Source organism: Meleagris gallopavo, chromosome 1, assembly GCF_000146605.3.
Source record: "Meleagris gallopavo isolate NT-WF06-2002-E0010 breed Aviagen turkey brand Nicholas breeding stock chromosome 1, Turkey_5.1, whole genome shotgun sequence".
Lineage (NCBI taxonomy): Eukaryota > Metazoa > Chordata > Aves > Galliformes > Phasianidae > Meleagris > Meleagris gallopavo.
Window position 1 is genome coordinate 19,406,643 of NC_015011.2, and position 12,011 is coordinate 19,418,653.

The 12,011-nt window shown below is 44.7% G+C and overlaps 1 protein-coding gene and 1 long non-coding RNA gene across 2 annotated transcripts in view; both read right to left on the reverse strand.

Moving 5' to 3' along the window:
• The window catches only part of LOC104909505 (CD63 antigen-like), a 2,740-nt gene extending 2,575 nt beyond the window's left edge, over nt 1-165 (reverse strand). Inside the window, exon 1 of the mRNA XM_019611161.2 lies at nt 45-165. Coding sequence (XP_019466706.2) covers nt 45-165 — 121 coding nt within the window. The remainder of the gene's footprint in view (nt 1-44) is intronic.
• A 9,614-nt stretch (nt 166-9,779) lies between these two features.
• LOC116216565 lies at nt 9,780-12,005 on the reverse strand. Its single transcript, XR_004159600.1, has 2 exons — nt 11,267-12,005; nt 9,780-11,138 (listed from the first exon to the last, which is right to left on the reverse strand). It is a non-coding gene; the product is annotated as an uncharacterized LOC116216565 (long non-coding RNA).
• Nucleotides 12,006-12,011: the final 6 nt, after the last annotated feature.

Sequence of the window (12,011 nt, forward strand, 5' to 3'; positions counted from 1 at the left end):
CGCAGGGCTGCGCGGAGCGCCCTTCCCCTCACGCGGGGACCTACCCCTCCGCACCGCTGGAGCGCTGAGGTGTTCCTGCGTTAACCCGCTCTGGGAGGACGCTTGAAAGAAATAAGCCTCAGAATGTGTACCCGAACGCTGACGATGCGGTCCGTCGTCGTTCATCCGTCTCGGTTTGCCCGGTTGGAAACTATTTTCCAGCCCCGTTAAATACTCATCTGATTTTCCCCACCGTCACGCTGAGCTCCAGGAAAGGCATAAAATACCCGTGGAGAATGTGCTTGAGTGCTGTGTTACAGGTGGCCCATGCAAGGTCTGGCACGAGAGTGCCCTTCATGTACACCAGCTCTGCGATGCAGCCTCATGGATAAAGAAAATCTCCTACGTGCCAGATAAAAAATGTCAGATGAGAAACTGTGAGGAAGCAGAATAGCCGGCAGTGATAGCAGTCGCCTCCCCGCCGCTATTTGCACTGAGTGACTGATGTCTCTTCAGCACTTCTTGTCAACACCATAAGAGGTACGTAGTGCTTCACGGTGTGAGATTCCGTACCACCTTCTGCAAATAGAAATGACTCAAAGCACCTCAAGACACAAAGCTGACCTTCGTATGTCTTCAGCAGTTCAAGAAATTAGTTTTGTTATATACTGATATGATATCAGATGTTTGCATTGCTTAAAAAAAAATAATTTTAAAAAAAATTTCTAATAAAGTGCTTATTAAGGTTTCACAAGCTGGTGAAGAATCTGTAACCTGTGCAGTTTGCCGGATCACTGTGCACTTCAAGCTGTCAGTCTCTTCTTTATTCCTCTAAGGTCTCATCCCATGACAGTCCTTTCAAGTTGTCCTCATATAACTTGAAGTAAAATTGAGGTTCTTCATTTGTGTATACTAAAATCACATTGAGAATTTAGGTCTGAGAACCCTGTTGCTTGTATCTTTATCAACTCCTTCAGCATTGTCTTCTTGAGTTTAATTGTGTTCTGACTGTAATCTTTGTGTGGAAGTTAGAGAAAAGCTTTCTGTTAGTTTCTTTCTGTTACAGAGTGGGAAGAAAGGAAGTGCCTTTTATATCAGTCTAGCACATTCCATCAGAAAGTTACAGTTGTCAAGGCATCAATGCAGCATAATCATCATTAATATATTCTTAATTAGTGGCCTCAATAATTTAAGTAGCAGGGACTTTATAATTCCTACATTTACAGATTCTCCTCTTGCTTTTTCACAAGAATGAACTCTCCATCAGTTACTTGGCAGATCTGCTCTGAGCTACTTCCTTTGATTCTCAGATCTTCTCAGCAGTATCCAAGATCTTTACATCAAGATGATTCAGAAATGACGATTCCCTGCTCTGAAAGTATTCCACAGTATATTGCATTTCATTACCCACTTTAGCACTAAATCATGTGGCTAATATCCTCAGCGAGGAATAAAAGTTTACGACAGACTAGAGGTTGTCTGGTCTGGCATTTGATAACCAGTAGTTAAAAGTTCATGGTTTTTACAGTTTCACACCTAAAGGAAACCTATCAAAGTGGAGAAAATTTCTTGTCAGGAGGAGTGGTAATGCATTGGAACAGGCTGCCCCAGGAGGTGGTGGAGTCACCATCACTGGAGGTGTTCAAGAAAATGTAGATGTGCCACTGAGGCACATGGTTAGTGGGAGTGGTGGTGATGGGTCGGTGACTGGACTTGATGATCATTGTGGCCTTTTCCAACCTTAATGATTCCATGATTTTATGATTCTAAGTTGGGAGGCTCTGAAGGTGACATTTCATGAAGAGGCTTTCCTCTGAAGCAGCAGGTCTCTGTTGGCCCACCAGGTGTCAGTCATGCAGGGAAATGTCTTTGCCGTCCTTGGAATGGGCTGGTTGTTGCAGAGTTGCCATCCTCTGGCCACTTCTTTTATTCTCTTACGATTTTACACATTTTAATATCAGTGTTTTTCCTTTTGAATCCTTGAACTGTTCGCTATCCACATTTCAGCATAACCCACTGCAGTTTTTTTTCCTTATCTCACATGGCTCTGTGTACTTTCTCCCAGTTCTTTCTCACAACTTATTTTTTTCAGAAGTTTCTCAGAGCTGGTACTGCCAGAACTAGGTCTTGCACCGCAGACAGCTGAAACCTGTAGTAAGGCTGCACTGGCTATGTTGGACAGTCCCAGTGAGGGGCTACAGCCCCTTCTCTGTGGGGCAAACTAGAGAGTTTGTCTCAGTTTTGAAGATCTGAAGATTAGAGATCCACAATAAAAAAAGCAGATAAAATGCTTCTGTTATTAATTGTCCTTACAGTGAAAGCAGCTAGACAGGGTCTGTCTTGGGGTGTATTGTGCCATGTAGAAACAGTCAAAGTACAGAGCGTGAGCAGATCTGTCACTACTCAGGCTCCTCTTGGAAATCTAAAACTGACTCCTTAAAGAAGTTTTGTGATCTATTGGTGCTATTATGAATATTTAATGCGTACCGACTATTAGTTTCACTGACAGTTAAGTGCTGAACTCCCTCCAGAAATCATGTTAAGCATTCCAGGTTAGAAGATGCCAGATATCAATGCTTTTTAAAATTCAGGTTAAATGGGTATACGGGGCCAAATTCTTAACATTCTCATAAGCTATGCCACCAGAACAGTTTGGGTAAGTAAAGGAAGCAGAACTGGGCTCCATGAGTGTATGATGAAACAGCTTCAGTTATAAAAAATAATGATAATGAATTGCTTGATTTTTCAGACTGACAGAATCTGCATCTCAGTAAGAAAACTTTAAGAATCTCTTAAAAAATTACTTGTGGAACAAATGTTTATGATATTGTATGTGCTATATGGACTGACAGTTTAATAAAATAGAAGTGATACTCCTTTACATGGCATCTTGGACTGCAAAGTGCTGAGGGCTCAGAGATGCCCCACCAAATAGTGAGAGCAGCAGTGCCAGTTATCAAAGAGTGGTTATAAATTCAAGCAGCAAATTTGGTGAGATCGACCTTGGACAATGCAAACTAGTATATCTTAGGGAAAACTGTTATGTATCAGCAGGAAGAAAGCTGCCAAACAGTGAGTCTGAGGGATGTGTGAGTGATAGCAGAGATCTAATTAGGCTGCATTTTGCAATACTATTTGGCACAGAAAAGCAGTCTGCTTGAAGCATAGATTTTCCTTTTTACTACAAGATTATGTAGTTAGGGCTTCTGCTATCACAGTATGGGCAGTAACTTCAGAAACAAAGAAACATCGGAGTCACTTCACAGTTTACTTTTGGTGTTTGAGAGTTCTCATTCTCATTTGAAAATCAGAATTGTTGTGAAAAATGTGTTCCCTTGTTTTAGGCCTGTCTCGAGTGTTGTAAATCATGAAAAAGTCTGAATATACCCTGCTTGAACTGAGCTGTGATTTATATATTTCAAGATAATTGTCTTTTCTCCACAACAATACTCCTTATTTCTCTCCCAGTGCTTACTTCTCTTAATAGTGTTCTCCGCGGTTTTCTGCTTGAGCTCCCTTCTTGGGAGAGAGAATTAATCTGAAGGGGACGCATAGATTTCCCTTGAAAAATGAAGATTGCTGATGATAAATTAGATTTGAAATTACATGGGTAGCTGCTAATACCAGCTAAATTCACAAAAGGGATGAAAGTATCACCTGCTGAACTTAGATTCTGAAAACTCCACTCCCAACTCCCAGTGGCAATTTGGGTTTGGATGCTGTTTCATATTCCTAGCTGTGCAATCTTCTGCACGAGTTCCTTTACACTTGGAGTAGCAACCTGGAATCCTGCTCTCTCCTCTGTCTCAGGAGATACACAAAATCGGCTCGCTGTCTGCAGTCTGTTTGTGCAGGTCTTCTCAAGGACAAACTGGTTTAGCAGCTAATGCAAAGCAGAGGAGGAAAGAAGTCCTTCCCCCACCCTTTGACTTTTTTTCCAGCAACTTCAGGTTGTGAGCACCTGCCTTAAATAGGAGACCTGAATTCAAATTCTTTTGCTACTGGAAGGAAGTGAAATAACACTTTGTGTGGGAAGGCTGAAAGAGCCATGCAGTGTGACATTCTGGTTGGTGTTTGCTTAGTATTTCTATTCAAAGAATCTTTCTTTGGGCCTGAAAATCTGCAATTCAGACTTTTCTAGTTTTGTTTTATCCAATGCTAGTTGACTTGCTTTGTTGAAGGGGAAATGAGGTGCCAAAAAGGCTTTGCGACAGCTGTGATGGTGTCATCCACTGAGGTAATCCAGCTTTTTTCCAGTACTTTCAGATTCTCAGAAGAAAAGCAGAGTTCACAAGTTGGCTTTCCTTGGGCACCTGAATGAGATTTTCATGGCACAACTCACAGAGCTGCATTTATTTATCTTGGGGAAAACAAGAACTCGTAGTATCCTGCTGATGTTACAGCAGCATACTGTTGATGTTGTAACCACTAATGGGTATTTTCTTGTCCTGTGATATACTTAAGAGCTCAATAAATACATCACAATGTCTTTATGTTAAAGCCTGATTTTGTGATGTTCTGTCATGTCGGATATATGATACTATTTAATTCAATAGAGAGTAGGTATTCAGTGTGAGGTTTCAGAATCAAGTGAATGAAACGATTTTTATGTAAAACTGAACGATACCTTAATTGAAAGGTAAATGAAATGGGAGAGAAGTCATAGCTTTTCACTCCTTCCCAGTGATTGCTGTGCAACATGAGTCTGGTGCAAGCCCAGGCAGAATAAAGAAAGAAAACAGAGTAGGAGGAAGAGAGAATTTCTCCTTGATCTTCCCATTAGCTCTGGGAAGGAAATGTGTTAACTCATTCCCAGTTGCAAGTGTCTTTGGGTGATTACAAGCTTATGGATCACCACATACACCTGGCACCTTCACAAACCCCTGATACGAGAGGAAATATTGGGTCAACTGCTGCTGTGGGTAGCACAGACTGTGTGATACGTAGCCTGCACAGACCAGAGCCACAGAATGGTGTAATTACACCTAGCCAGCATATCTGAGCAGGAAGTGTCTTAGCCTGAAGCAAGTGTGATCCCAGGGCAGAACCCAGCCTTCTGTTTCTTGGAATGTACTTTACAAAAATAGTAATAGCAGCAGTGGTATGTTTTTCAAACTGAACTAATTTTAGGAGCTAAAGTATACAATCTTTATTATATATCAGCTACTTTGCTATTAATAGCAAGGATTACAGCTCCTCTGGATTAATAATTAACATCTAATGTGTTTTTAACCTTAAAATAAAAGACAAAATGTAATTTTAGCTGTGGCTTCACAAGAGTTCCAAAGGGTAACATGACCCATGCCTTGGGCAATTCTCAAGGAAAATTCAGTGCACTTTCCAGTTAGCCCACAGAAAAATATGCTTATGTGCTGAACATGAGATGTGTTTCAATGCTAATGTATCTAGATAGCATGCAGGCTAGATGGGTGGGAAAGACTGACAAAGTACCATGTCAGAGGAATTAAAAAATAAGCTTTTTATTTCAGAGAGCAATAGGAAGAGAAGACAAGCTTAAACATTGTCAAATTTTATGTCTGAATTTAAAAACATCTGAATATATTATTATTAATTCTCAATCTCCTCTTGTTGAATTAGATTCGGAAGGTATTAAATATTTCACATATTGGGATTTATATATTGTATATTTTGACAGCAGTTAGGTGTACTTGGCAGATCATTATTCACACAATACTTGCCTACACTACTTATCTACACTTCTCAATAAGAATTTCCACGGATAAGGGGGATTTCCAAGATCTGCAGCAGCAAAAATCTATCCTACCTTTCACTTGGTTAGTATAATTTTTCATCAGTTTTGCTGGCTTTGATGATTACCTTACTTCTTTAAAACCCATTTTCTTTTCCCATCTTATCTTAAACAAATGCCATAATACTAATTATGACAACATTCTTTCTGCCACATTTCCAGACTCTGACAGATAATGCCATCATAGGCAGAGGACAGTGTGACCATGCATTCTGTTCTGAGTAGCTGAAGAATGCCATGGGGCACAGACTGTTATCTTGGGGTCACTGTAACCTTTGTCCTTGCTGAGTTGAACAGTTATGGAGTTCCTATAAAGCAGCAACATTAGAGCACCAGAAGACTTTCCAAGCCTTGGGGTCCAGAACTATGGACTTTTACAGCTTGCTTGTATTGTCACGTGGTGTGCTGTCCTCAAGCCAGCATCACTCTTGCCTCTTGTAAAGGTCACAGAAAGAATTATTTAAAGGAAACAGTCCACATGCAAACAGTGCATCACATGAGGATCATTGCCTGTATCAAGGCAACAACTTGTCAGCCTGCCTGTCACCTTTGTTGACCCCAGATATGAAGCATCTTGTTTATCTCTCCTAGGATGGTAAAATCTTGAACATTCTTAGTATTGTTTTCTTTGAAAAAAATGTCTGTTGCACTATTCATAAAATGATCATGCACTTATCAGCACGATAGCAAATATGAGGATTACAAGCAGTTTACTTGGATCTTCTTATAGGAAAGACTGCTGAGTACTTTCCATTTCTTGAGACAATTTTTGTGCACTTTTAAGGTTACTAGTCTTTAACTACCCTGGGTTGAAATTGTCCATGACAGATATTTATCTGAGTATGAAATATATATGCATATATATGTATATGTAGATTACACTTCACAGAATCACAGAATTGTAGGGGTTGGAAGGGACCTCTAGAGATCATCGAGACCAACCCCCTGCCAAAGCAGGTTCCCTACACCAGGTCGCACAGGTAGGCGTCCAGGCGAGACTTGAATATCTCCAGAGAAGGAGACTCCACAACCTCCCTGGGCAGCCTGTTCCAGTGCTCCGTCACACTTACCGTGAAGAAGTTTTTACGCACATTCGTGCAAAACTTCCTATGCTGCAGCTTATGTCCGTTTCCCTCGTCCTGTCTCCACGTACCACTGAAAAGAGACTGGCCTCACCGCTATGGCCGCCACACCTCAGATATTTATAAACCTGGATCAGGTCCCCTCTCAGTCGTCTTTTCTCAAGGCTAAACAGACCCAGTTCACTTAGCCTTTCTTCATAGGGGAGATGCTCCAGGCGATGCTCCACTTCTAGCAAGAATGGTCCCACACTATTTTCCTCCTTTAAAAACAGTACTTCAGCCATCTCCATAGCACTTCCAAGTTTTGGACTAGAGACTTGAAAGCTGGCACAGTTTAGGAAAACACTGTGTTAACAGCATTGATATTCTACAACCTTAACTCACTTGCAGAACCTTAGAGCTGATAGTCAGGCAGGCTGATTGCAGCACTGTGACTATGCACATGGGGAAGCCACTGCACCATCTACCCCAAATTAAATTACTGTTTGCTTTGAACATTCCCCTTGTGAAGGAAGAGCAGGCAGCACCCTGCTCTTTCACTCCCCAGCTCAATTTGTTGCAGGACAAGCTGTCAGTCTTCGTGCATATTGCAAGGCTAACAGTGCACTCATGAGGAGAAAGTAATTTAACAGAAAAGTCCCACTGCTGCATCTTTTTTCAGTACAGCCTTAAATTAAAGTTCTGGACCCATCCTTTTAATCCTTATACACATATCTCACATTAACATGAGCAGTGATTTTTAGTGATTCATAACTCTGCATTTATCTTTAACTCATTTTTTTATATATAGTGTGATTACACCAAAAGGTTCTCATAAGGTCATATGGCTTTCAAATCTGAAGCAGAATAGTGTGTGCTAAGGATTGCAAGTTGGCTTTAGCCCAGACTTTTCTGCTCTGTGGCTCTAATCCAGACTGTTATTATTTGAAAACAGCACTGCGTGGATTAATTGTTTGTGTGTAGGAACAAGACCGTCTATAATAGCTCCATTGTCTCTTTTTGTCTTCCAACCCCTACTTTGGAAGATGTTCTAATGTGATCTAATGTAGGACTGCTGGTTATATCTGGTGAGCAGAAACATTCACTGGTGCCACCCCAGGCTCCCTCACTGGGGCACGTCCCTGGTTTGCTGCTTTCCCAGCCTTCCATGTGAAGCAGCAGAAACTCTGGTTTACCTCCTGGGCTGCAGCATCAGTCCCTGGAGAAGGGAAGCCCAGTGCTGCTCTCACGTTTCCCTGGCTGTCTTATCAGCCAACGCTGCTCGCTCTGTGTGCCTCCCACACAAATGATCCGGAACACAGCCCTGTGCTGACACAGCTATTAGCATCTCTTACCCAAACTTATTCTACATTGCATAGTGCTCTGCACCAGTCTGCTGTTAATTCAGTGGGAAGAGGGAGAGGAAGAGAAAGCAGCAGAGGAAGAACAAGGGGGCTGTAGGCCTTGGTCCCATCAGCACCACCCAGTTCCATATGGACACAGCAGGCTGCATGCCTGCCTGCGTTGGCCTGGGCTTAGAGTACCAACATGTTACCTACAGCCATCGGCTTCCCCCAGTGTCGCTTCACAGGGCCATGAGTGATGGACTGGCCCCAAGCACAGTAAATAGGTTAAGGTTAAATTGTGAAGCTCAGAAGAGGCTGAGCTAATTCACTCTGCAGCCTGGCTCATGCAATTTTCCAGCTCAGGTTTATCAGAGCAGCATTTCATGGCCTGCAATGCTGTGCTGAAGGAGAAAATCTGAGTATCACAGTGCTGCTGGGGGCCATGGCCTCAGAAACTGGTGCACTGATATCATGCTGCCCTCTGAGCCTGGCTGGCAATCTTCTAACGCGGCTATCAGCAATGTCTGCCTGCCCCGGCCTCTGTGTGAAGAATGAACAGGCTGCATCTCTCCCAGCAGCAAAGTGCTCTTTGATCTCCGTGTCAGCAGACTGCCTGCAGTGCAGATGATGCCCCCTGTTTTGGAAAAACATAAATACACTCCATACCGCTGAGCTCAGCGAAGGAAGCATCTCAGAGCTGGCCTTAGGATGCTCGTTCTGAGTGATAACAGAAGTGTGTGAAAGGAGCGAGGGGAACCGGGGCCGCTGAGCAGCCGGAGGAGCGCTGACGCCAGGGGATCGCCAGAGGGCGCCACAGCCTCGCGAGCCCGGCGGCACCCGGTCCCCGCCCGGGGACAACGGAGCCACCGCGGGTGACGGGAGAGACATGGAGTAGCACAGCCACTTTTGTGTGCTGAACCCTGGCTGTGCCATGCAGCACCGGCCCAGCGTGCCACTGCTGGCCAGAGGTCGTGACTCGGGAGGTAAATGTTAATTTGGCTTCTGTGGGCTGGTGAGTCTTAAGGCATGAGGACTTTGAACAGATAGGGATGCTGCAAAGGCATGGGGCAGGTTCTCCTTCATACCTGCAGCAAGGAGTGCAAGGATACTGCGCCTCCATCCCAGCGTTGGGTGCCTGAACGACTTCCTGGTGCTAAGCATTTTTAACAGCAGGACCGTTTTGTGTGAATCCTTTGTTACTGCAAGTTCTTGAGAGCCCGTTGTGAGAGACAAATGCCCACCCAGTGCTGCCCGCAGCCTGCCCTGGGGCTGATTCAAATGTCTCACAGTCTCTGTGTTCAGAGGACACAGAAGACAATAGAATTGCAGCTCATGCCATAGTCACTTCTACTGGTTCCTAAGGAGAGGAGATGAGAGGGAGAAAGGTGAGAGAGAAGGGATTGGGAAGCAGGATGGTGGTAGTGAAGAAAAGAAGAGGAGGGCAGGGAGAGGTGTACACCCTTTTCTGGAAATACCTGTGCTTAAGATCTATGTACAGGGGCCTTTCTGACTCTCCACACATTCATAAAATTACCTCAGATGTACTATGCTGTGCCTGATTCAGTGAGACTGTTTCAGTTAAAAAAAAAAAATCATTTAAAGTAGAATTGAAACACTGAGAAATCTGTGCAACAGCTGCCAAACTCTCTTAACTGTGAGCATCCACACCTGGCCTCCAAGTAATCCCATGACATTTAAAGAAGATATACTAAGTATTAAAAGCATACTTTGAAAGCCCATCGTATGTGTTACAGTAGGACACTCAGCAGACACAAGTGACCCACCTTGCAAATTAATGGGGCTACATTCAACTACAACAAATCTTGGTCAATATGGACCAGAGCATGATTTGCAGCCACGCACGCTCCAGCACTGAGGCCACAGCTGTCAGAGTGCCAGTTGGTTCACTGCAGAGCTCTGACATGAGGGCACCTTAGACCACCCCAGCGTGCCTGGGATGCTGGCTGCAGCAGGACCAAGGCCTCCTCTGTCTCATAAACTTCCTCCCATCTCTGTGCTCCTTCATCTCTGAGAAATGTTGTATACCACAGAGCAGGCAGAAACAGCACAGGCACTCCTATGGCATTGCTTCATATTAGCAGAGACCTGCGTCTTAGCTTGGTCCTTGTAAAGGCATGTTCAGCTACCTCTGCTCTTGCTGAGCCAGCAGAGGAAGCAGAGCCTGAAGCAATTATAAGTGAAAGTGCTGATACTGTTGACACAATCAGGGTGCAGCATCATGAACTGGAGAAGATGCAGGCTTCCAGGGTTCGTGCTATGCCCCCAAGCAGAAGAATTGCCAAATCAGATCAGATCAGGTGAGGTGTTTTCTGCAGGCTAAGACAGTGATCCTCAGCTCTGAACCAAAAGTTATCAGTGGATCTTTGCAGCTGAAGTAGTGGGAATTTTGGGAACATGTCTGCAGTCTGTTTAAGGGCTCATAGCGTTTGCACAAAACGTGAGTGGTGTTGCAGCAGGAGGGACAGCTCAGAAAAATGCCAACACTTCAGATGTACAGCTGGAATTGAACACACTGCACTGCAGATAATGGGGTAAGCATATGCTTGGTACATGCTCAAGTCAAACAGATGAGAATGAGAGGGGATAAAATGTGATTGGCTGTGTAAGGGACTTATTACAGGTATGTGGCTTAAGGTTCAGGTTGCTGAGTTGCGTCACATGCTGCTTAATCAATGCTGAGCAGTGATGTAACTGCTGCCTGCCTCCTGGCAGCCGAGCGGTGGATCCCACGATGGGGAAGCTTGTGGTGAAGCTGAGCCCTGGAGGAGGCCGGATCACAAAGAGGCTCAGAAACAAGCAGCTGCAGTTAGCGGGGAAAGGGTGCACCTGGAAATGGCAGTGCTTGGGGCGGGGAGTCCCCAGGGTGCCAAGAAACCTTCTGGCACAGTCCCTGAAAGCAGTGACCAACCTGCTGTTGTACAGCACAGCGCTCCATCTTTTTAGTGTTCTTCACCCATAGCTCTGGAAAAAAAAGATGTTTGAAATCTGTGAATAGATTCAAAAAGCCCAAAGCAAAGTTCTCTTCCCAGTATGACAGACACCGGATAGCATTTTTCAGAAGTGCGGGGATGCATATCTTACACCGTTACCTGGCTATGTGTATGTTAAAAGTCCAGGCCATCCTTCACACAACTGCCTGATCTGTGCCTGCACAGCAACTTGAACTGTCGCCACGCCAAACGGGAAGTGAGAGCCCCGTCTGCCCCAACACGTCAGCACTTCATTTCCATGTGCCACGTACTTTCAGACCTCAGCCCTGTCCCAAAGTAATGCTGGGCAGGACATGTCCATAGAGTCAGATATTTAAGAAAGGACCAGAAAATGCACCTCAAATCCATTCCAGTCAAGCCATACTTAGATAATAAACTTGTGCTCAGATGCAGTGCTTCACTGTGACCTGTCAGAAATAGAGCGCAGGGCAGAGACAGCTTCAGAAAATGATCACCGTCTGTAACCTCCTGATTTGTCTTTCTCCAGCCAAGTTTTTGTGACTGATGAAACATGTGTATGCTTCCACACGGGGATATGAAGCATCCTCACGCACAGGCTGCGTTTAAACAGATCGTGCGGCGCGGCTTGTTCAGGTTTTGTGGGTGAAGCATTAACAGCCAGTAGCCGAGGAAAGGCCTCCGGGAAAGACAAAGCGCAGGGGCGCTCAGGGCAGCGCCGCAGGAAGACGCGGGTTCTTCCGAGCGACGCAAATCGGAGCCGGACTTCACCAGCGCTTCCAGCCGCGCTCCGGCCGCGTCTCGCCGCGCTTCATCCCGCAGTCCCACGCGGAAGGGCCGGCAGCCGACGGCGGCCCGGGGCAGGAGACGAGATGGGAGCGGGCAG